The sequence below is a fragment of the Pseudochaenichthys georgianus genome, chromosome 5, assembly GCF_902827115.2.
Source record: "Pseudochaenichthys georgianus chromosome 5, fPseGeo1.2, whole genome shotgun sequence".
NCBI classification, from domain to species: Eukaryota; Metazoa; Chordata; class Actinopteri; order Perciformes; family Channichthyidae; genus Pseudochaenichthys; species Pseudochaenichthys georgianus.
Genome location: NC_047507.1, coordinates 34,225,237 through 34,251,568, shown reverse-complemented (window position 1 = coordinate 34,251,568; position 26,332 = coordinate 34,225,237). Strand labels below are relative to the sequence as shown.

Sequence of the window (26,332 nt, the reverse complement as noted above, 5' to 3'; positions counted from 1 at the left end):
ACGCAAATCCCTGCAATTACTACCGGAGCCTCCGCCATGGAGCATCGGCACTTTTGGCAGGTTATTCTCATGCTGCTGTTAGTCTGGAGATCAGCAGACAAAATACAACTAAAAGAAGTTAGGGATCAAACAGCCATCCATAGAGTGGAGATCTCCATACTTATTAAGCCGACCCCCCCCATTACGTAGTGTTAACAATTCACATGTGTTTATGTAACACTTGTTCTGCTCAGTGACACCATTGTAATAGTTATCATTCATTATTCCTGCTAATAATAATAATAAATACTGATTATTAAACAACAAAATTGAAGATTAGCGATTTTTATGTTTAAAGAGTTTCCTAATGTCACATCCAACTGTAGAAAATGTTTCCGCCCTTGTTATGTGGGACAGTGAAGAAAAAACTTTAAAATATTTGTAATAGTGATTCAAATCACCAATATATGACGAAACCGATTCACTGTGAGAAGCAGAGCGTGTGTCCCTCATGGAGCTACAACTAAAAACAGCTTTTATTATTTTTTATCATTCTGACCAGTATTACTACATGAATAGTTTTTGACTATAAATATCAGAAAGCATGGAAAACACCCATCCTAGGTTCTAAAAGCCCAAGCTGTTGTCAGTCTACAACCCAACAGAAAAACAGGATATCTCCACAATTCTTGCTTGAAAAACCATCGGTACGTTTTTTTTGTCAAACGACTAATAGCTAAGTCAGGTAAGTTAAAGCTCTAACCCCTCATGCTCACAATATTATTTAAAGGCTTTCAAGAGAAACATTTATTTTAAAATCCAACACTCTTCTTTTTTTATATCATTACTTACTTTACATGTTCAACTCTAGTTGAGCCCTGCAGCAGTGCAGCAGTGATGATGATGATGATGAATCACAGTGGCTCTCTCAGAGTCCTGTAATGTCTGAATAAAGCTGTAATAAACATTTAACTGTCTGAATGTCACAAAGCCGTTGCTTAAATAGATGCAGTGGATGAAACCACGTCTGAAAGCTTCATCGTATCAGTCCAGCCTCCTGTTCTTTTTCCGACCCCTCTGTGTCACTCCTCTTTTTCTTCTCCTCTTCCTCCTCCTGTTTCATCCTCTCCTGCTCCTTCTCCAGCTCCTCCTGTTCTCTGGCGTCTGCCTTCGTCAGTTTCTCCTCCACCTCTTCAGGAATGTCCACCTCCAACAGGTTCTCCATCCCCGGCTCCGGCTCGTCTCCTATCAGCACCTGCAGGGAGGGAGACAGAGGGGAGATCATGAGACACGGGCATACAGAACCAGAACACTTTAATATCCCGGGGGGAAAGAGGGCTTTGTTACAGTTGCTCCTCTATGATACAAATATTCACATAAACAAAATAATAATGTGAAATAAAAGATCAAATAAAATAGAATAACAAAATGTATATAAAAATAAGAAAAACAATGATATATGTGCAATCAAAGGATAACATAAAATGGAATAACAATATATTATATAAAAATAACAAATTAAAATATGAATGTGCAATAAAAGTATAAAATAAGATAAACATGTTGTATAAACACAAAAAGGGAAAGTAAAAAAGTGCACATTGTGCAAAATACAACAATACATATTTAACAATGTGTGTATTATATTATATGTAGTGGTGTGTTAGTATAAAAAATATACTTAGTTAAAAAAGTATATATATATATTAGGGCTGTCAGTCGATTAAAATATTTAATCGCGATTAATCGCAAATTAATCGCACATTTTTGATCTGTTCTAAATGTACCTTAGAGGAATATTTTTCAAGTTTGTAATACTCTTATCAACATATGAGTGGACAAATATGCTTTATATGTGTGTTTATTATCATTTGAACATTACAAATATTCGCCTCAATTCAACCTGGAACACATTGTGTGTGTGTGTGTGTGTGTGTGTGTGTGTGTGTGTGTGTGTGTGTGTGTGTGTGTGTGTGTGTGTGTGTGTGTGTGTGTGTGTGTGTGTGTGTGTGTGTGTGTGTGTGTGTGTGTGTGTGTGTGTGTGTGTGTGTGTGTGTGTGTGTGTGTGTGTGTGTGTTGGTGTGTGTGAGATCGTTGGAGCTATGTGCAGCTCAAGGCATATGCTCGAACGGGAGCTGCCTGGACGCTGCAATCATGTTGCGCACTATCCGAGCTGAGTGTGCTGACTTCTCCTACAATGTCCCACTGTCTGGCTTCCTGCATAAAGTCAAGTGCTCGGCGCAGTTGTCGGCGAAATGTCGCTCCTCTGTTTTCATTTAAACAGCTCCATATATCCGTTAGCGCAGCTAGCTAGCACCAGATGCTAACAACAACAATGCACGTAAAGTCTCTCTCTCGCTCGCTCGCGCCACACATACACACACCCTCCCGGTCCTCCCGGTGGCCAGTCGGTGCCTGCCGGTGAGCGTGGAAGTGTGGTCTGCCACAAGCGGGCGGCAGAAGCGGGGCTGTCAGCATCAGCTTGTAGATGGTATTTTAAACTCGATGCGCTCTGAAACTACGGGGCGGCCGAGAAAAAAAAATACACATGCGTTAATCGCGTTAAAATAATTAGTGCCGTTAATTTTTTTTTGCGTTAACGCATTATTAACGCGTTAACTTGACAGCCCTAATATATATATTATATATATTTTTTTAACTGTCACAAACTTCATTAACGGGAGGGCTATCTCTGTATAAGTTATGCTTTCTGTCCTCCAGCTTCTATTAATTGTGTTTGTTTTTCGGATGTATAAACTGTCTAATTGTTGAAATAGTAGAATAAATAATAAAAAAATAAAAAAACGTAATTTACACTAGGATGCATTTATATTTTGACTCTTATTCAAAAGAGATTACAAAAAACACACAATAGCCAATTCAGAATGAGGTACACCTAGGTAGCGCAGTGTAATCCACCACTTTTAAGAATACCTCTTTAACTCATGAGAGTTTGAGGTGAAACTGATTTAGAGAGTTGTTGATTTAATTTTACGGTCATTAAAAAAATTAAGTTCTCGCTGCTGTTGAATACAGCTTTTAATAGCAGGCATTTACACTTGTCATAGAAGGGAAAGCAAGGGAGGATCGAGGGATACAAAAAATCTAATTTGGGTGCCAACTTTTTCTAAATAAAGGACATAGAGAAACATTTCAAGAGATTATTCGTTACATGGCATTTTGTATTCTCGTTAAAACAAGATGATTAACTCTTTCCTACCTCCACAAGTTTCTCACAGGCCGCTGTAACGTGGACATCCGTCTCCCATTTGTGGAACTCCCTCATGATAGGATAAACGCTCTTCTTCTCCAATATTTCCCGGCCCGCTTTGGTCGCTGTCAGCTGTAAAAGAGAAGAACAGTGAAAAACCAAACATAAAAACATGAGTCTATATGTGCTGTTGTCTTTGTCGTGTTGTACCAGTAGAAGAGTCTCCAGCAGCATCTTCCTGATGTCGGGGTCTTCTTCTCTCTTCTTGTCCTCGGGGAGGTACTGCAGGTCCACAGGCAGACCTGAACATCACAACACCTCTGTTAGAGTCAGTGAGTCTCAAACTGTCTCACCTGCCTGCCCACTCAGCCCCAAGCCCATTGGTGCAAACTGAACACACAACATGGTAATAGACATTCACAAATATATATCTTTTTAGTTTTCAAAAAAAGGGCTCAGTGGTTTAAGAAATGCAACAACTTTGCACACTTGTCTAATGTAGATATCATTGTTATCCTACGTTAACATTGTAGCTGTAGTAGCATATTAAAGTGTATTCAAATTTTTATTTTATGTTGTGTATTCGAGACTTTATAGAAATACGTTTTTGTAATGTTGAAATGTACAGTATATATTTTTTGTGTATTTTGTTTTCACTTTCTATGCCATGATAACTTGCTGTTGTAAAACAACAGTTTTCAACTTTAGGGTCCATCCATCAACCCTTTGTAAACTTTAGTAAGCGTAACTCTAACAGCTTGAAATACTGCGTTTGTCTGGGACTATTTTCACTGGTGGATTAATCCCCATTTGGTGTAATAGTAAGTAATTGGGACAGCACAAAACAGTGTTAAACATGAGGTTTTTTTTGTATTTAGACAACATTGAGCTCTATGGCACAGAGGAAGAAGATATATCAGGATTTAGATCAGGGGTCTCCAACACGTCGATCGCGAGCTACCAGTAGCTCGCAAGCCCTCAATAAGTAGCTCGCCAAGCAAATCCAAAATGTAAAAATGACACACAAAAAAAAGGGAAATGTAATTAAAAGAATCTACCCTATGCATAAACGAAACATCAATCATAGCGAACTCTATCTACTTACTACAACTCTATATATCTAACGCCCCTCCTCCACCACCCCCCACAATGAATATCGACCAATCACGTTCTTGCTTGATTTGCGGGACCAGCGTTGCAGTCGGGAAGAAAAGCAATGTGGAGCGGCACCTCACCGCTTCATAAGGAGTTTGACCTTTCCTTCTGGCAGAATCTACACAACACATCAGCCCCATTGAACACAGCCTAGTCGTGCCAGCCTATACTGCACATGAGGGGCAGAGTTTTACTGTGTGTGTTGCAACTTGCATATTTATTGCACTTGACGCACACACACGCATGGCGTAATTTCCACTGGGGACAGGGGGGACATGTCCCCCGCACTTTTCGAAATCCCGTTTGTGTCCCCCCACTTTACAAATATGTTTATTATTATTTTTTAACGCAAGCCGTCATCGCCACGGAGGAGCACACAGCCTCTGTGAGCGAGCGAGACAGAGAGCGAGAGAGCACACCTTTATCTATTTAATATAGTTGTAAAAAATAAAGTAAGAAATCATTCCAATGTGTACTATAGGACAGTAAAAAAAAAGAAACAGTTTAAAAATGGGAGTGATTAGTAAAATATGCATAAATAAAAAGAAAGAATGCTAACTAGGTAACATAGTGTTGAGAGCTGTATCCATACATTCATGTTGTGCTCAAAGTGCACCAGATTGATGCTTTTAACTTCAACATTTAAAAATAAACCTCCCCGGGGGAGCATGCCCCCGGATCCCCCAGAGGATGTGAGGTCCACCCCCAAATAAAGCAGGTTAAAATAATTAATTGCATACATTTTCTTTTAGTAAACACTGAAAACAGGTCCCACAGACCCAAACAGCACTCAAAGGTTAAAGGTAAGCATATAATAATGTTAAAATGTGCTAAATATATAGACTGCAAAAAACAAAAAAAGGGCGTAAAAGTAGCCCACGACTTGTTTCATTCAAAAAGGTTGGAGACCCCTGATTTAGATACATACAATACTTACTGGATTCATTCATGTTTTTCGTTGTTGGGATTTGTAGACATAAAGGAATCAAATAAATATCACCAGACTTGTTCTACGCATAAATGGTAACCTAAATGGACCAGAACAGTTTACTAATGAGAGCCTCACCTTCGTTTTCTTTCTCCGTCAGCTCCTCTGGTCCGGCCAGCGGCAGCATCAGGAAGGGCAGGATGTCCACATCGTCGCTTAGCAACCACTCATGATGGGCTGCACAGATAAAGAAGAGGGCCAGATGACAGAAAGCAATGTTTAATACAGAGCTGTTTAAAAAATAAATCCAAAATGTTCCGGAATACCTTTGTCTTATCATTATCACTTCGTTCTTGAATCCAAGGTTACAATTGTGACACATGTAAAGAATATTCCCTACATGTGTTCCTGATATATTTTCTTAGAAGCATTTCACTTTTTATATTAGGTAGATATCAGATCTGCCAGTAATTCTTAATGGCGTCTCTGTGTCTTACCGTGGTCAAAGCAGCAGTTGCGCAGGGTCCCAATGACCCCCCCCCTCCTCACCACTGATGCCTGGTACTGAGTGTAGGAAAATAACCTCTGGATCACACACCTGCAAAAAAACACAGCTAATTATGACATGCTGCAGCAGCTGTGAGGACAAATGATGTCATTATGGGTACATTTCATTAAATGTACTGTGAATATTAGCGGATTAACGACTTGACTGTCATGAAGCTCTTTGGTTAGTATGACCCATCAACCAAATGAAAATTATATTTCAGAACTGTGTCTATATACACATGATGCATTCAAGCACATGTTTAGATGTGGTTCACCTCATGGGTTTGACACACATTTCACTCCAGAAGAAAATAGACTACTGTCTTGTAGTCCATTAACACATCCCTTAACTGTATACTAGTAGCAGAAAAACATATGAAGTGCATTTATTGGTTAAGCATTTATGAACAAATATATTAGTTTTTGATGAGGACTACATTACATCCTTTGAAAGGTTTTCACTGGAAGTCATTCCTATTGGATGTTCACTGAGGATTTAAAGAGCTTTAATCTCAAATGCTTTCTGGATCTATTGACCTTATGTGGCCCAACCACTTGGACCCATTTCTGTTTCTTTTTCTCAGGTTTTATTTTACATAGCTGTGATGCCCCTGTGGGTCCATCCGTAGAGAGGGTGTGGCTGTTCTGGCTGTGCTGCATTGGCTCCAGTAATTGCATTGATTACAGTAACTCAGGGCACCTGGGTCTGGTGTCCTGCAGCTATTTGAAGCCTCTCGGCTCCTCTCTGTTCTCGCTCTGCTTTCCCCTGCAGACACCTGGTGTTGTTGAGTATATATGGTTGTTACTTTACTTTGTGCACCTCAACACTCTCACCCATACACATTCATGCAACCCTCACCCTGCATTTACACTACTGATACCACTGACGTCCACACCTCATGCCTTACTTATTGTTGCACTTCATTTAATTTGGATTGTTTCCTTTAAATAAACATGTTTTGATAACCGTTGACATGGCGTGTCTCCTTTTTGTTGTGGCCTTTTGAGCCAGGTCATAACAAATGGGGGCTCGTCCTACGGGTTATTTGGTTAAAAGTGTGTGTAGTGCTCAGAGCACATGGCGTCATTTGAGCAGCTAATTAGTTGATGTGGTCCAGTTGTGTGCTGGCTCGGCGCTGCTATTGGGGGACACATCATGTCTTTTGTGTTTTAGGAAGCTTTAGTGTTTGACATGTCGTCAGGTTTTGTGTGCCAATCAGAAGGTAAGATGTTGCTATTTGAAACGCTTTTGTAAAGAGTTTTCCCCGCCAGGCTTAAGTGGCGTTTCCCCTTGGGTTGCGTCTGTTTGTTTTGTTCAGTGTTGTGGCGACGTGGTTAGTGTCAGCTGTTTTCGGACAGCTGTCTCGGGGCACGTCCGCGTGAGTTCTTGGTGTTGCCTGCGTGCAGGTCGCTCCACAACTCCGCTGGGTTCCAGTGCGTAATTACCCACGGCAAGCCACATGAAGACTAGGTGAGATTAGGAAGATCTTGTTTAGGCCGTTAGGGGGAAGTTCTCTGTTGGGTTAATCTTATGCCCATGCGTGTTGGCAGTTTAATACTTTGCTTTCTGATTGGCTATTATGACTTCTTTGTCAGCGTTTGTGGATGCGCCCTCAGTGTCTTTATTAGATTGCCAGAAGGCGCAGTTGGTCGAAATAGCAGAGCACTATGACATTGCTGTTGTGGGGAGCAAGTGGAAACATGACATTAAAACTGTCATTGTGTCATCTTTGTTTAAGCAGGGGGTGTTGCAGAAGAGTGAGTCTGGTGCGGCAGGGTTCGTGCCGGTAGTGGTTCAGACAGCTGGTTTGACGTTCGAGCAGCAAAAGGAGCTTTTGGCCATGCAGTTTGATCAGGAGAGATCGCAGTTGGCGTTGAGGTTGGAGCAGGAGAAGTTGAGGTTTGATCAGGAGAGATTGCAGTTGGAGTTGAAGTTGGAGATGAGGGGTCAGCAGCAGGAGGTAGAGAAGCGTTTAGAGGTGGAGAAGGTGCTGGAGGTGGAAAGGATGAAATGTGAGGTGGAACATGCTAGATTACGGCTGATGGGAGAGGGAAAGTTTTCTCCAGGGGAGGATGGTGGTGATAGGTCGGCATCAGGCAGTGGCGATATCATTTCTTACTTGCGATTAGTGCCAAAGTTCAATGAGCGTGACCCGGACCTTTTTTTCACTCTATTTGAACGCATAGCAGAGGCAAGAAACTGGTCAGATTCGGACAGAGTGCTGTTACTTCAGTGTGTACTCACTGGGCGAGCACAGGAAGCCTATTCAGCTGTTTGTGGCGAAAATGCTTTGGACTATGATAGAGTAAAATCAGCGGTGTTGAAGGCTTACGAACTGGTTCCTGAAGCGTATCGTCAAAGGTTCAGAAGTTGGGTCAAGGGAGATAAGCAGACACATGTGGAGTTTATCCGTGATTTAACTTCTCATTTTCAGCGGTGGTGCGCGGCAGCAAAGGTTGCCAGTTTTGACGGTCTTTGTGAACTCATTGTCTTGGAACAGTTTAAAAGACATTCTCCCTCAGCGTGTGGCCACTTATGTGAATGAACAGAAACCTTCCACCGCGTTTAGAGCTGCTGAATTAGCAGGCGATTTTGTGTTGACACATAAGGGCAGTTTTACTGAGAAGTATTCTAGGGGTGATTGGAAACGTGGAGAAGACAATGGCTATGCCCGCGGTGGTGCAAAGTTTTCACCAGGCTCCTCCCGTAGATTTGTAGGTACAGGGCGACCCGAGTGGGCCCATGTCAATATTGCAGAGGAGATGGTCATTGGAAGGAGCAGTGTCCGTTGCTGGAAACTAAGGGGAAGCCTCGTTTGTCACCACATGCTCCAGCCATGTGTTGTTCTGCCGTGTTGGATAAAAAACCGTTGGGTGTAGGCTCGGGCATGGTGCCTGATAAGAAGCCGGTTTGTGCTGACCCGGATGCGGGTTCTGGTTTTGAGCCGTTCCTCACTGAAGCGGTTGTATCAGTAGTCGGTAGTGACAAATATGTGCCGATTAAGGTGTTGCGTGACACAGCGGCTAGATACTCATTCATTGTTGAGTCAGTGTTGCCTTTTTTGTCAGAGACAGAAACGGGGGATTCTGTGTTGATGAGGGGCATGGAGATGGGCTTGATCCCTGTGCCACGGCATACAGTAGTGCTGGATTGTGAGCTGGTGCGGGGAGTTGTGTCTATCGGCGTGCGTCCCGCGTTGCCACTTGATGGGATACATATGATTTTGGGCAACGATCTCGCTGGTAGCGCTGTGTGGGCTGGTGTGCCACCGCCTGTGGTGGTTTCCAGGCCAGTGGCATCTGGGGAGCCAGATGAGAGCGGTTTGCAATTTCCAAGTGTGTCTCCAGTTTATAATATTACACGTGTGCAGAGCCGTAGGATGTCCACTGACCTACCTGTTTCGGAGTCTGGAAAAAGTGGTCCAGCACGGTCCTTTGACTTTGAGATCGAGACAAAGAAGAAGGAGAAGACAGTCAAAGTGGTGAAGGAGAAGAAAGAGAGGAAACCCTGCGAGGCCGAAGGAGAGGAGGCCGAAGAAGAGAAGGCTGAAGGAGGCCGAAGGAGAGGAGGCCGAAGAAGAGAAGGCTGAAGGAGGTCGGCGAGGCCGATGAGCGCCTACATGCTGTGGCTCAACGCCAGCCAACCCAAGGAGGAGTGGGACATAAAGGCAGTGGAGGCGAAGAAGCAGTACGAAATCGCAAGGCTGGAGTTAAGAAGAAGGATGTTGGGTTGTCGTGGACCCCTTTGGGGCCCCGTCTTAAGGGGGGTGCTGTGATGCCCCTGTGGGTCCATCCGTAGAGAGGGTGTGGCTGTTCTGGCTGTGCTGCATTGGCTCCAGTGATTGCATTGATTACAGTAACTCAGGGCACCTGGGTCTGGTGTCCTGCAGCTATTTGAAGCCTCTCGGCTCCTCTCTGTTCTCGCTCTGCTTTCCCCTGCAGACACCTGGTGTTGAGTATATATGGTTGTTACTTTACTTTGTGCACCTCAACACTCTCACCCATACACATTCATGCAACCCTCACCCTGCATTTACACTACTGATACCACTGACGTCCACACCTCATGCCTTACTTATTGTTGCACTTCATTTAATTTGGATTGTTTCCTTTAAATAAACATGTTTTGATAACCGTTGACATGGTGTGTCTCCTTTTTGTTGTGGCCTTTTGAGCCAGGTCATAACAATAGTAAACAGATAGTAAGCAAATAAAAAGTCGTAACATCCTCATTGATACAGATAAAATAAATATCAATCGCATAGCAAGCTTTGTTGGTGGTATATGACAATTTAAATGAGAAACCAAAGCTCACACCAGCTGAAGCTTCAAAACATGTTGGTCTCATCCGTTTCTTCTACACATTTTTTCGAAGCCTAAATTCCCAGCCACAGGTCCTCCTCTGTCAGACCCTCAGTGCTCGTCCTGAGATCACTCACCTGTCCTTGTCCATCATGAAGCTCCGGGCCTCGGGCAGCTGCGTCAGGTTGGACAGCAGAGGACCCAGGTGGTGGAACTTTGCCTTCTTGTTGAAACTTTCAGCGCAGAAGATCTCCACCAGCTTCGCTACACCCACATCCTCCTGCAGGACCTGAGAAAGAGAGGAAACACCCGTCAGCACCCTGCAGGGCTCAACCAGGAGCGCTTCATTTGATGACCTGAGAGACTCTGTGGACCTGTACGGGAACAGCTCACTAGAGATGGGTATTGTTAAGGTTTTAACGGTACTACTACTTTTATCGATACAGCTTATCGATCCGGTCTTTTAACGGTACTCTTATCAGGGCTCGCAATTAACGATGTCCCGATGTCCATAAAAATTCCTACAGGGACACAAATCTATTTTGTCTGGGACTATTTCGGGACAGTGAAAAAAAAATTAAAAGTAAACTTCAAAATGGGTGTTATTTGCAAAGTCATTGGGCTGTCAAATCATAGAATGCATTCTACGTCATCCACTCTGCTGCTAGACTCGCACTAATGCAACGGTCACGACTTTAAAAAAAGAAGAAAGAAATGCTGAGGTGGTTGAATAAACAGCCCCCTGATGCAAGCCCCAATTCTGCCGACTCCCGAAACGAAAACATCCCAAGTCCTGGTCATGATGCATCGTCTTCCACTGTGGTAAGTTAGTTGTCTTAAGTGTCAATGTTAGCTAGCGCTAACTAACGCTAGCAACGGAAGTGTCAAGTGTGCCTTACAATGCATACAAACGTCCTAAAATGCAGTGTCATGTTCTTTTGAAGTTTGTGAAAATGATGTGAAATACAGTTGATCAGAATAAGAGGTGTAGCCTATCATTTTTGTATTTTCTTTGTCAGCCAGTCAGTGACCAGGCTAGAATCTTTAGCTGCAAAAAGGCATTTAGCTAATCATTTAGCTTTTCATCTTTTTTTATTGTTTTAGTTTTTTTGGGTCAAGAACGTCAGTCAGATTGGGTGACGATTAGAAAGGGGGTCGCAAGGTAATTTTTGTTTGTCAATCAACTCTGGTATGAGAATAATGTGTCATGTTAAGAGAGAGTAATGTTCCAGTTGTTTTTGTGCCTAGGGGGGGGGGGGGGTGGGTGAATGAGTGAGAGCAAGATGATTGACATTCATGAATGAAGATAGAAAATCAATTTGTATTCCTATAGTACTACTGACTTGTGAGGATAACTTGTAATTAGAACTGAAAACAGATACATTTATTAAACTGTATTATGGAACTTCTGGTTTTTTATTATTATTCATACCACTTTTATTGCCAGATAGAGGGTTCCGATCATAAAACACAGAGACCATACAGCCATACCATATTGAATTGAAAAATACAAATCAGAATTCTTCAATGTTGACATGACAATGATAAATTAGTCTGGATATTGAGAAACAATCGAAAAACATGTCTTAAAACAACTCTCTTCCCTTCTACTCTAGGAGAGGCAACAGATCAGACTAATATTCATATGTTTAAAAGAATAAGTATTTTAAACTTACATGGTGGACCAGAGTCTATGGTGTGATGATTAAGTGACAAAAAAGTATCAAGTTATATGTATTCTGCATAATTTGGGGGGCGACGATACAAATTTAAATTTGGGACACTGCTGGTTATATCCGGGACAATACAAAGTAGAATTCGGGACAGTTGTGGGACACTGAGGAAAAAAGTTAATTTCGAGCCCTGACTCTTATCGGTTCTTTTGGAGAAAAAAATAAGGTAAACAAATTGTGAACAAAACTAACATTGCTTTTTATTTAAATTAAATACATAATATTTCACATCAAAAGAAACAACAATGTTTGAACACATCATAATAAATAATGTGATGACAGAACTGTAAACAGAATAGCTGAAACTTTAACAAAGTAAATAACTCGGTTACCTAATCATTACCCCATGTTTGTATAATGTAGTTAACTCCGTGTGTTGCTGCTAGCATACATAACACCTGACGTGGAAACGTTACTCGTGGACGGGGCTACAGAGCTGCTAGAAAGACAAGTTGAACCCGGTGCATTCCTCCGTCTGAATGTGGAGCACTTTTGTAAGATGTTTCGACAAATTGCTCGTGTTACCGCCCTTACATGCTAAACTCTTTTTGCACTTTTGGTAACGAGCATTGTCCACATCGAGACGGGTAAAGTTTAACCACACCTCGGAGCGTGTTCTCTCCGCCAGCTCCTCCGTGTGTGTGTGTTGCTAAATGTAGCAGCTGCGTGTGTGTGTAAACTGCCCCACCCCCTCGCACACAGACGGGGGAGAGAAAGATCTCTCGAGAGATTGAAAATACTAAAGATAATCATAGAAGCTTTTTGCGTGTTAGAAACGGAGCTGGCCACACTAAAACTGCAATATAATGTTTGTGTAGCAATAATACATGACTTATATTTTTTACATGTCTCCAGTACCGATAAAAAGACCGATAACGTTGGAGCTTAACGGTACCACGGTCTTTAATAATTCAGCCCCGGGGCTCGGTACCCATCCCTACATCTCACTGCAATATGATAAGTGCATTTACAATGTCCACACTAACAGACGAAGAGGCCTTAAAGCTGTGAAATGTGAGGGTGTTGTTTGGACATTTTAAACCCCTTGACGCACACTTTCCATACATCCCCATTTACGCAGACTTTGCCTGATTTAACTACCCACAGTTCATAGCGCTGTGATGTTTTAAACCCAGCCATAAAAACAATAGACACATTAACTGATGTTTTGACACATGTGCATTTAAAAAACATTTTAAACGTTGAATCAACAAACCTTGAACATGATCTTGCAGGTCTTCAGATGGCGGGTCAGGTTGGACAGGATGCTGCAGATCTGATCTGAAAACACAAACTCAGGATCCAGAACCTTCTTCATCATCACCTGAAGAACTTTGATATCTGTTAACAAAACCTGCGAGAGACACAAACAGAAACACACACCTGTAAGACCGCACATATCACAGCTCAGTTAATAAATGTGCATTGTTATATCCTGCACACATTGTTTCTTTTATCAAACAGTTGAGCTACTTGTGTTCGTCACTAATAGGTGAATTTAGACCGGGCTCTGCTGATCACCTGGTGCAGAGTCTCGTCAGCAGACAGGTTGATCAGGGTGAAGTAACAGTCTTTCGCAATAGCAATGGAGGGGTCAGAGGTCAGAGCAAACAGGGCAGTAATGATGTCCGGTTTGGTGCGGAGGAAGCGGCAGCCATCCCTGAAAACAAACATTAAAAAAGAAAAGATGGAGTAATCCGTTATCTGCTGGCAGAAAATCAGCAATATAAAGTAATTAATGTCATATTTAGTCAGGGTGATCCTACTTTCTTTATATTACACTAGTGTTGTCACGATACCAACATTTTGGTTTCGATACCAAGTCAAGAATTGCGATTCCGATTCTTTTTCGATACTTTTCTTAAAAAAAGGGAAACAGTCTTAAATGTAAGTGCTTTATTTCACACCAGAACCATAACACAAACTTTTAAACAATGAGAACAATAAATAAAATAAATGACAAGAATTCGTATTAAATAAAATTAATACATGTCTCACAGACAGGCCTTGTGGTGTCCGTAGGCTTGCCCTCACTGTCAGAGATATTGCTAAAATACTTCCAAATTTCGCTTGTGGCGCCTTTTTTGTCAACAAGCCGAGGCGCAGAGGCAGTTGCACTCCCACTTGCAGCCATGCTTCTCGTTTTCTCACATGCTCTGGCAGCTAGCGCGTGCACGAGAGAGGGGAGGGACTTAGAGCGTGCTTGAGAGGGGAGGGACTGCAGGCACGGCTGCAGTGCAGGGAGTGGAAGCAGAGCGCTGAACACACACAGCTCTTATTAAAACGAGTACTTTTCCCCGTCATTCTTAAAGTACCGATACTAATGAAACGGAGGAATCGTAACGTTTTTAACGGCAGGTTTATACTTGTACCTTTCAAGTATCGGTACACCGTGCAACACTATATTACACACTGTGATGACATACCACACATCTGTAATGTGCGGCATGCTCATAGTTAAGTAATGAAATGTTAACACACCGTGAAGCATCTCTCCTGTGACAGTGGAATGCAGTAGACAATCTGTCTGGAATCATTTAGTGTTACAATGAAGTGGCCAAAATAAGAATCACCCACCATTAATGAATGGATAGAAATTAATATATTGAATATATATTATGGAAAGATTTTGCTTCTCCTACAAGTCCAAGAAGATTTTTGTTTTCTGAATTTAAATAAATTAGACTAAGTGCAATAAAGACTTTTTCTGAGTTTGTCAAATATAAATAAGTGAGAATTTAATGCGAGTCATATCATATTACCAGCCCACTCTGTTTTTATATTTTTGGATATATAATCGATAAGAAAATGTTCCATTTCAAAAAGAAAGTAATTTGAATAATACAAATCTAATATTATAAAAACATTTGAGCTAGGCTGTAAAATGGAATTAAATGCATTTAATTAAAGAAAATATAAAGAACATTTAAAAAAGAAAACAATCATTGATATCATCAGCCACCTACCGGTTTCCAGAGAGTCCCAGGATGTAGGAGGTGGTGTGACCTTTGACATCGGGACGTGCTTCAGGGGTGAGGAAGGAGAGCAGCTCTGCAGCCTCAAAATCACTCAACATCTTCACACGGTTTCTGATTTAAGACACAAAACCAACACCAGCCATCAGCTTGGACAACACTGCAGCATAGAGTTACACAACTAATGACAGCACTTATTAAAACCACACTCCTCCGTGTAGAAATCTATAACATTAGATCTTCTGATCCTTGACACAACAAAGTCAAAGTACTGCTGGGTCGGGCTGATATGCCCAACATGTATAGATATGTAATTTCATATCTCAAAAACAATACAAACGGGCTCTCAGGATAGAGGTTCGTTAGTCCTGTTGGATACATACAATGTACAGCAGCTTGTTTAATCAAACAAATTAAAAAAAGACAGAGGTTTCTTCATTTTGATAAAGTCGTGTGCTCTCTTCTACGCTGAAAAAAATAAAGACGTTTTTTAAATAAATCAAACGATCTTACCTTTAACCAGCTATATTACTTATCGACTGTTGATATGGCAGTTTAAACTCATTTATATCACTTAACTAACATTACAAATGTTTACAGTGGTGATACATGTGGACACCACAGACATTCTTTTCCGGGTTATCTTGCTCGGTTTCCCTTTCCAGTAGTTTAAACAGCACTGCGAGGACGCTGCTACCCCCTCGTGTTGAATACAGGTAACTACAGGTGGTGCTCTTCCACGTGTTCATAATGTACAAAGAAATCCATAAATAAAAAAACAATAAGAAAGACACAAAAGAAGGAACAATTACACTTTACATGGATTACATAGTATACTTATTATATATAATAACTTACATGGTAATGTTTCGCTGAATCCTGAATGTCTGTTCCCTTCTTTCTTGTCCTAAATGTTTTTCCTTGTTGATGTAGCAAAATGCACACTTCATTACATTACATTGCATTTAGCTGACGCTTTTATCCAAAGCGACTTACAATAAGTGCGTTCGACCAACAAAATACAAACTTGAAGAAAACAGAATCATATAAGTACATCAGGCTTCATAGAGCAAAAACATTTCAAGTGCTACTCAACTGGCTTTAGATAAGCCAGCCCTTTATTAGTATATAAGTGTTTTGTTAATAGTTCTATTGCTCGAAGTGGAGTCGAAAGAGATGAGTTTTCAGTCTGCGCCGGAAGATGTGTAAGCTATCTGCTGTCCTGATGTCAATAGGGAGCTCATTCCACCATTTTGGAGCCAGGATAGCAAATCCACGTGTTTTTGCTGATGGGAACTTGAGTCCCCTTCGCAGCGATGGTGCAGCGAGCCGTTTGGTTGATTCAGAGCGGAGTGCACGTGCTGGGGTGTACGGTTTAACCATGTCCATAGGACCATAGGAAGGGCCAGATCCATTCGCAGCATGGTACGCAAGTACCATTGTCTTGAAGTGGATTCTAGCAGTTACCGGAAGCCAGTGGAGGCAGCGGAGGAGCGGCGTGGTGTGGGAGAATTTAGGAAGGTTGAAGACCAGGCGAGCAGCTGCATTCTGGATGAGCTGCAGAGGTCGGATGGCACATGCAGGTAGACCAGCCAGGAGGGAGTTGCAGTAGTCTAGGCGTGAGATGACGAGAGCCTGGACCAGAACCTGCATCGCTTTCTGGGTCAGCTGGGGACGCATCCTCCTGATGTTGTAAAGCGTGTATCTGCAGCAGCGGGTTGTAGCAGCGATGTTTGCAGTGAAGGACAGGTTGTTATCTAGGGTCACACCCAGATTCCTTGCAGTCTGAGTCGGGGAAACAACAGAGGTGCCAATGTTGATTGTTAGGTCAAGAGTGGGACAATCTTTTCCCGGAAGGAAAAGCAGTTCAGTCTTGTCAAGGTTGAGCTTGAGGTGATGAGCAGACATCCACTGAGAGATGTCAGCTAGACAAGCAGAGATGCACGCGACAACCTGGGTCTCTGAGCGGGGAAAGGACAGAATTAATTGGGTGTCGTCAGCGTAGCAGTGGTATGAAAAACCATGCGGGCTAATGACTGATCCGAGCGAGTTTGTGTACAGGGAGAAGAGGAGGGGACCAAGAACAGAGCCCTGAGGGACCCCTGTAATTAATTGACAAGGGTCGGACTCTGACCCTCTCCAAGGAACCCTGTAGGTGCGGTCTTTGAGGTATGAGGTGAGGAGGGAAAGTGCAGAGCCTGAAACTCCATTACTTCATCCAACAAAGAAGTAATGTATTGTGTCATATGTCATAATAGTTTTTCTTGTTTTCAACATAAGTTAAGATGATGCTTTGCTGATTTAATTTATCATTAGGGTGAGGGTCTAAGGACAGAGGGTGTCGTATTGCCATACTGATATTCTGTACAAACTGTGAAGTACACTGAGACAAATGTAACATTTGTGATATTGGGCTATATAAATAAACATTGATTGATTGATAATTAAGTGTAGGAAAGTTGGTTTGGTTTCAACAAGTTGAGCTGAATATTAAGTCAAAGTTAACTTTATTGTCAATCTCAAAATATGTTTGTACTCACAGAAAGATCGAAATACTGTTTCCCGAAGTTCCGAGGTATAAAATAAAAAATAAAACTAATAAAATAAAGGATAGACAATATGAATAAAATATGTATATACATACCTGTAAAACATTCAGTTCACGAAGTAAAGGCGCTGCTGGGCTTTCCTGGTGATTGACGTGGTGTTGTTGCAATGATTCAATTATATAAATATTTGTCGATATAACTTAAGTGTAGACAACTAATCTATTAATCAATAGATATGATTAAATATTGAAGAAAAAATATAGAATACTATTCACATTTCAGAAGCTAACATTTGACAATTGTAATGTTTTTCTTTAAGAAATGATGCGTTTAATTAAGTGCATATCAAAATAGTCAAATATTCAATTTAACTTTGCAACTCCAGTTGTATAAGAAATAAAATAAACTATTCACATTTAAGAAGCTGGAATTAGAGATTTAATCTACAAATAACTCAAGCAAATACATTTCAATTAAAGTTACCAATCAATAAAATAGTGGACCTCTAATCAACTTAACTATGCAGCTCAAAATGTATGAGAAAGAAATACACCCCACACAAATAACTTTTTTCAATAAATAAAACTTCACAGAGCAGCTTTAAACTTTGAAACTACTTTATTGATATATTGGGGAAACAAAAACACATACAAGACATTCACATTGTTCACTCCCATCAGCAACAGCTCCCATTCACTCCACATGTTGCATTGAAATGCTGATATTGCATATACACGTTCACGCATGTTGCCTGCACCACAGTTCCTGATTAAAGGCACAGTTCACGGAATGAGAAGTTCAGACAACACTGGGAAATGTTCCCTCTCAAATAAACATTTAGTGATCAAATGCTGCTGAATGTTTCCTTAAAGTCAACTTTTCATGGTCCAACACATATTGAGAACAAACATGTCAACAATGTATGTATCTGTGGAAACGACCTGAGCCACACGCTGGTGTGCTTGATTGTATCTACAGTCAAATGTTCCGGCAGAGAGAAACTCCGCCCAGGGCTCCTGCGGAGGATTAAAGGACACAGTGAAGCCTGCAGCCTGAACATCTGCTGATCCCTCGCTGCAAAAACACTGAAACATTTTCATTTTTATCAACACACAAATTTCAAAAGTACTTAGCTTAGAATCAGCATCTTAATTCAGAAGAATATCACTAAATATATGTAAAGAGAAGAAAAGAGGACAGCGTCAGTCGATTGGATTGCAAACAGATACAAATATTCATGAAGGCATCCACCACGTGTTGAAGTCCATATGATCTGCCTGGAGCAAAATAATCACTTCCAGGCATACAGAGGCCGCTCGATGTGGAGTTCTGTATGAAGCGTTTTCAGTTGTATGGGTTGCCATGTTATCGTTGAACTGCTGAATGTCTCGGTGCTGAGTGTAGTGTGTTGGCATGAAAGTCTGGATCATGTTCAAGCCAGAGAAAGGCGTCAGAAGGCACAGAGGAGATTGATTGGCAGACAGAGATCAGCTGACAGTATCTCTCTGTTGGCTCAGGGCGGGGCAAGATTATCATCATCATCATCATCATCATCATCTTCTTCATCATCATCATCATCATCATCATCATCATCTTCATCACTCCGCCTTGTCTTTCCTCTTGGCTGTGAAGGGGACTTTGCTGGCGACCGTCGAGCCTATCGAGGACACGCCCCCAGCCACGGCAGACACCCCGCCCTTCACCAGACCCACGCCCATGGAGGGCACGGTGGTCACGGCTGTCTTGGTGAGCGCCAGGCTCTTTCCGCCCACCCAGACCACCCCGCCCACCGCTGCACCCACCACCCCCTTGGTGGCGTTGAAGAGGCCGCCGGTTACCCGCCACATCATCCCAGGAGCAGCAACCACGTGGTCCTTACCGGGATCTGAAGACATACAAGAAGCATCAATACCAAAGTCTCTGCCAACACACATTGGATACTTAGTTTGTTGGAGTATTATGTTGCTTTATTCGACCGATGCTCAAACTATAACTTTAAAACTCTTAATGCAGAATCTTTTGGAAACAGGATTTTTGGTATTGGTTGTTATTTGAGTGAGATCGACTAATCATGTTTGTCTGAGTTTTGGTTTCAAGCGGGTAAAAGTCAGTGAATTGGGCTAAAAACCAGACTTAAAAAAGAAGAAGATTTGTTGCGTCTCTGTGATGTTTGTTGTGAAGCTGGAAGGTAACTCCTGAATAATCTAAAAACAGGCCCCATCAACATGAGACAGCATCCAGAGGCCCCAACCCTACCAATGCATGACTTTAGGCTTTAATGTATTTAAAAAAGAATCACCCCATTGAACAGTTGTCATAAACAGGGAAATTAGCTATAGTTAGCTACCAAAACAGTTTTTGGACCAGTCTGTAAATGTGTAAACTACTGCTGTAAAGTTGGCCATGAAACATCTATGAAGACTCTTTTGGAGCCGGCCTGAAGTGACCATTGGAGGAAATGCAGGTTTCAATCATTGAATGTTCAAGACTCCTGCAATAGTCCTGGTTAAATCAAATGTCAATAAAGTAAAAAATATCTCTTAGAAGTATTACAGTACCAATAAGAAAGCATGGTCTCAGAATACTCATTCTAAAAGATTGCTAAGACCTGTCTTTGCGGTTTGAATAGCAACAAAAACTCAGGGAGCAATGTTTGAAATGCAGTCTGAAAGATACAAATCTGTTCACCTACTGTCAAGATATATTGCTGTCAAAGTCAAGAAAACTATCTTGGTGCTAAATCTGACAGAGAAGGTTTAAGTAAACATCTCTCACCATCAGTAGGCTATATGCTGGGAAGATAAACTTAAATATATGGTTAATACGTCTCATCACGGGGACATTAAACACGGGATAAATTATCATTTAATATAAATAAAAGCGGTTCACTTTGATCAGGTAAAATATTTGATGTGCCAAATACTTACTAACAAAACTAACAACATTTCCTTCAGCCGCACCAAACTTTGTGTTTAGAGTTAGTTAGCATATTTGAGCATGCTTACACGCTAAATTAATATGGTGAACAGAGTAAACGTTAAACCTCCTGAGCATCAACATGTAGCTAATGTCTCACAGAGCTGCCATGATGGCTGTGGTAAGAACAAACAGTACATGACATAGAACCGTAACAATAGCAGCATTCATTAAGAGGACATGTGCAATTAGTGGTCACAGTTTCTATGGGATTTTTCAACCACTCCCCAGATGATTTGATCTCTAAACTCACCAGGTGAGTAAGCTGTCCTCAGACACTGAAAACACAACACTCCATGAACAGCAGAGGTGTTTACTGAGAGAGGCATCGGGGAATGAAGAGGAGCAGAGGGTCTCTCGTTGGGACACTAATAGCAGGTTTGGAGCTGCAGCCGCTCACACATAAACAGAAATACTCCCCTGATAAACGCTCAGTTTCTGAAATAGCAGCGTGAACACAGATTGGAGCATGTTCCCAGCGGTGGGGGGGGGGGGTGATCTGCTTACCCTCTGCAGGCTGACTGTCAGCGGGTTCAGCCTCGTCGGGGGCCGCTGTGGTCCCTGGCTGTGGCTCCACGTTAACGGTGTTCACATTCTGCAAAACAAAGAAAGACCCAGGATTCAGGTTTTTTTGGCCATTTCATTTTTTTACAGAGCATGGTTCAAACTTAAAATAACAATAATCTGAGTAAAGAAAAAAGGGTAAAAATAAACAAAATAAATGTTCCCAGGATCATCAGTATTGTAAAAAGAAAAGAAACACCAGGCTTATATATTTTTTTGCATTTTAGGAGATTATGTTGTTACTAAACATAACATATGGCTTAAACTCCCATGCAATTAAATTATCATCAAAGAATCAGGGGAAAAGAGTTTTAGGGTTCATTTTATTGAGAATCAAAAACAGTCACATTTCAAATAAATGTCTTCTTTGGGAAGATATAGTAAGACTAATGGGCAAGAGATAGAGATCAATGTTCCTAGAAAGGAATGAGTTATATGAGTTATGCTTTTAGATAGTTCTGAAAATTAATAAGTTCACATTCACTTTGAACAATATGTTTATTGGTATTATTTATCAAGAAAAATGTATACTTTTTAAAATAAAAAATAATGTTATCTCAAACTGAAATCCCATATCTCCTTTTATATTTATATATAAGATAATGAAATATGTTTTTTAAATAATTGACATTTCCAAAAGTGGTATGTATAGTCGTCTTTTTCAAAAATAATTGTTAAATAAAAGTTGAGTCACATTCATTACCATGTTCCCTTATTCCTTGATCAGATAGTTCTTGACTTCAATATTTTATTAATTTAGACAACATTTAAAAACAGCTTCACATGTAACGCATTTAGTCCTGTGGACACAGTTTTATAAAGTTCTCCAGTGGTAATTCATTCAGAATGTGAAATAACCCTGTGATGTCACAGTGATGTCGTGAGCGTTATCTTAACTACGTTTAGAGAAAATGTCAATATGTTTTATAAAAAACTGGCTCTAGAAATTGGAAGTTTGAAATATGTGTGTTACCTACAGCTGTTAACATGCATGGGTTTAATGAAAGATTCAAGCCAGCTGCATTGTGGGAAATGTTGGAATAGAAAAAAAGGCCCGATACCGCCGTCTCCGTTTCACATATGACTATTATTTTTATAGAAGTGCAACACCAAATGTTTAACTGTCAATTTAACGTTAAAAGATTATGTTCCTTTTGTTTAAGTAAAGTAAATGTTTCGATTTATTTTAAGCATGGTATCGAAGAGGCAAAATGCTGGCATTGGTGTCAGCACTACACCAAACTCAGCTCTACTTACATTTATTTGAAGTCTCTTAAGTAAATGAATACAGTGTGTGAATATTCCTGAGTCAGTGCTGTGTGTTCATGGTAAACCCCTTTAATTAAGTCCTTAACCAAAACTACACACTGGTCACCTCACACATTGTTGTTCATGTTAAGTCTTGTCTGTCATGCTGTTAAAGAAAGCTGTACATTTCACTGAATCAGAGTCATATTTGGATAGATTAATAGAAATGTAGGGCCCGTTTTTTAATTTTATTCTGCCTTATTTGTTTGACAAGATTTAGTTGTATTGTTATGGGTACATATTTAGTTCATTAAATAATTGTCTTTTTATCTTGTTGAATCACTGATAGTTAGAGCTGCAATGATTAGTAGAGTAATCGGTACAAAAATAATGAACTTGTTTTTCAACTACAGAAATGCCTTTCATAATTTTTACATCCTATTCTACTGAATATTTCTGGGTTTTTGACAGAAAAAACAATTTAAATGTTGAGATATCTAACGACATAACCTTGGACTTTGAGAAACTGAAAATTAGTTTTTCTATTTTTTATTCATGGATACATCAAGAAAGTAATCAGCAGGTGAACAGATGGTGAAAATAACCGTTAGTTGCAGCCTAACTGATGATGAAATGATAAGACAGAGGCATTTTACTCGTGTTTTTTTTATCATACATTTTGATGTAAAAGAAATGGCTGCCACACTGAACATAAGCAGGAGATTGACCTAACTGGTGCCATGTCACTATGGGACAGTGGTCTTAACCTTTTTGACTTTAAATGAACCCTCTTTTTACAGGCGAGAAGCTGAATTGAAACCATGATGACTCCTTGATGAGAAAATGACACGTAGAAGCTTCAAATCAATGCATACTTCCACGTGCTTAAAAATAGAAGTGCTATATCCTATAATATGAATAATTTCGCAAACCATCAACCCACCCCCTTAATTGTCTTCTTCTTGGAAGCCACAAAAAATGGTCCAGATCCAAAAAGGTTAGGAAACAGGGCTGCAAGTCTTCTGAAAAATGTTGTTGAGTCTGGAAGAATCTAACTAATGTAAAAGAAAGGGGAGTTTTAAAATAGGATGTGTCACTGCTGGTTAAGTGTTTGATGAGTAAAATGAGCAGCAAGCTGTGAGGCCTCACTTTAATAATGCTAGACATAAATAAATACACTTTTCGGAAGGGAAGAGGCCACATTTCCTGAAGGGGAGAAAACTAATAAAAAGAGCTCTTGTCATTTTGTATTTCCACATCATTACGCATGTAGCTTGCTGCTAAAAAAAACTACAGTCACATAGCTCGCATGCTGTTAAAACCCCACCATTACACGTAGCCTAGTATTTTTGACACGTTTCCAGATATGTAACCGTTAATAAAGATGCTGGTTAGTCCTTACCTTCACCATTGTTCCCAGTGCTTCTCCCACTAACACACCTGGCAGAGAAACTTGAGAGAGGAGCAGCTTCTGTATCAGCCTCCGAGACAAACTCTGAGGAAATAAATGTGTGTTCGGTGAGTGTGTGCTGCTCTGGCTGTTTAACGATCTCTTCTTCTTCGGTTTTTCTTCTTCACGCCTTTATCGCTTACAAATCTGCTGCTTTCAACTTCTCCTCTCACACACACATACACACACAGTTACAGGCTGTGCTACGCAGCTCTCTTTTTACCCTGCTGGTTCTGCCGACGTGGCGTCTTCACCGCGCGTGCACACAAACACACGCACACACGCACACACCGCACTGTACTTCCGTTCAAACCCTTCAAATTAAAACCTGTAGCAGTGATGAGGTGGACTATGTTATGCAATGTACAAATACTTACATTATACTTCTCTATTAGAACGTGATTTTGTTTCCATTAGTTTATTGACTTATGATTTTAAATGTTTTACTTGTAGTCTAAACTATTTATTTTGGGTTAATCTGTTGATTATTTTATTGAAAAAAAGCCATTAATTGTTTGTTTTGTTATTTTCATACAAGTAATCGTAGTTGAAGTACCCTTAAATATGTAGTATTAATCGTGCTGAACAAACTAGAGTCTTTCCTGGCGTGGCCTTCAATGCAGCAGCAGGTGTGTTCAGACAGGGATCAGGATCTCGTTTGTTATCCCCCCTCACACGCACACACACACACACACACACACACACACACACACACACACACACACACACACACACACACACACACACACACACACACACACACACACACACACACACACACACACACACACACACACACACACACACACACACACACACACACCCATTTCATTAGCATTGAAATGACAGTTAGACAGCATATACTAAAATACTGGTTAGATGCTGATAGTTATAGCGGCCATAATTGATCCTAGTTGAACAGCAGGCCTTGTGAAACACAGAAACACTAAAATGATACAGAAATAAAATAAATCTCTATGTGTCTGATTTGAATAGTCAGTTTTCTTTTTCTCTGCTTTTCTTTGTAAGAATTGTTTTCATCTAGAATTGTTCAGGTAGCCACAGAAAAACCATTAAGTACAGCAGATATCTGCAGATATCAGAGCAGATGGTTGCCCTTTTTGGATTTTATTTTTTTCAAACAAAACGTTTACTTTCATCTTGATATTGTTGTAAAAGGTTGTGGCTGAATATGATGATATATTTGCGTCTGATTTGTACAACACAGGACGAATAGAAATGTGTTTGTGTGTTAGAGAATAAAAGAAAGTAACATTAATATAGACACATACATTATTATATATATATTTCCAACTAACATTGATTTATAAATGCAGCTTTATTTTCATTAAGATAAATACATAATCAGAAATAGGAATTTTTAGGACTTTACTTAAGCTGTTTTCTGCAATCACATTTTGCCCTGCTAACTGCACATTGACTCAATGTCTCCATGTTCATAGATGAACTCAACTTAACTGTTATTTGACTAATATTGCTGAATAAATTAAAAACCCTATATCATTTAGGTATAGATAAATATAATTAATTACATTATAATAGTAATGCATATTTTCAGAAAACTATGTTGATTGAGATAAGAGTCAAAAGTGAATGAAATCTAAAGTGTGTTTTAACTTCACACTGATTGTTTTGAAACTGTCTGTGCTGGGATAAGTTGAAACATCTGACTTCTTCCATTCAAATACGATATTTCACATATTATTGTCTTTAGTTGTATAATTACTAATTAGCAACCGATCCCAGTCCCCCCATAAGAAAATTGGCTGCAACAGTCATGTTCTTTAACCAAGGAACATATATTCTCCTATTTATCCAGTAATGTCGTATGCATTAAGTTGTATCAAGTGTCTTTTGGGGGGTTTTCAATTGTATAATAAAGTGTGTTTTCATCACCTAGGAGGGCACATTTATTTTTGAGCTTTCATTGTGAAAACAGGAAGTCCCTTGTGGGCGATAGTTGATCCTGAATCAGCAGCAGTCACAACTGGTTCTTTCAGTGTGAGAGACTTACATATGCTAGACAAACACACGCACGCGCACGCACACACACACACACACACACACACACACACACACACACACACACACACACACACACACACACACACACACACACACACACACACACACACACACACACACACACACACACACATACCATGTATACATCGCTTCAGGGGATATTACATTGACTTACATGCATTTCCTGGAGACTTATCCTAACCATAACCATAACCATAAACCAACACATGCTTAACCCTAACCCTTACCCTTACCCTAACCCTGATCCTAAACCTAACCAAGTCTTCACCCTAAAATTAATGATTCCCCTCATGGGGACCTCCAATTTGTCCCCATAAGGGAAGCCAGTCCCCACACGCGACTGTAAACAGATTTAGGTCCACACACACACACACACACACACACACACACACACACACACACACACACACACACACACACACACACACACACACACACACACACACACACACACACACACACACACACACACACACACACACACACACACACACACACACACACACACACACACACACACACAATTACATGCAGGCCATATAGAAGGTAGTGTACAGATAAGAGTCAAGGGCAGGTGCTGCATGTTGATATTGGCGGCTACTTTTATCCACTTATAAGAACAGATTAGAATGAACACTGTACCCAT

At 40.6% G+C, this 26,332-nt stretch overlaps 2 protein-coding genes across 2 annotated transcripts; both read right to left on the bottom strand.

Annotated features, from left to right (window-relative positions):
- Positions 1–497: 497 nt before the first annotated feature.
- On the bottom strand, positions 498–15,488 carry hgh1 (HGH1 homolog (S. cerevisiae)). Its single transcript, XM_034084084.2, has 10 exons — positions 15,346–15,488; positions 14,824–14,946; positions 13,379–13,517; positions 13,074–13,211; positions 10,262–10,413; positions 5,771–5,871; positions 5,412–5,510; positions 3,401–3,492; positions 3,200–3,322; positions 498–1,234 (listed from the first exon to the last, which is right to left on the bottom strand). The coding sequence occupies exons 2-10, from the start codon at positions 14,931–14,933 to the stop codon at positions 1,016–1,018; spliced, it is 1,173 nt and encodes a 390-aa protein (XP_033939975.1). The 5' UTR covers positions 14,934–14,946; positions 15,346–15,488; the 3' UTR covers positions 498–1,015.
- Positions 15,489–17,980: 2,492 nt separating this feature from the next.
- LOC117447015 (transmembrane protein 263) lies at positions 17,981–23,903 on the bottom strand. Its single transcript, XM_034083579.2, has 3 exons — positions 23,572–23,903; positions 20,865–20,952; positions 17,981–19,266 (listed from the first exon to the last, which is right to left on the bottom strand). Exons 1-3 carry the CDS (start codon positions 23,578–23,580, stop codon positions 18,980–18,982), a joined length of 384 nt encoding a protein of 127 aa, XP_033939470.1. The 5' UTR covers positions 23,581–23,903; the 3' UTR covers positions 17,981–18,979.
- Between the last annotated feature and the right edge of the window lie 2,429 nt (positions 23,904–26,332).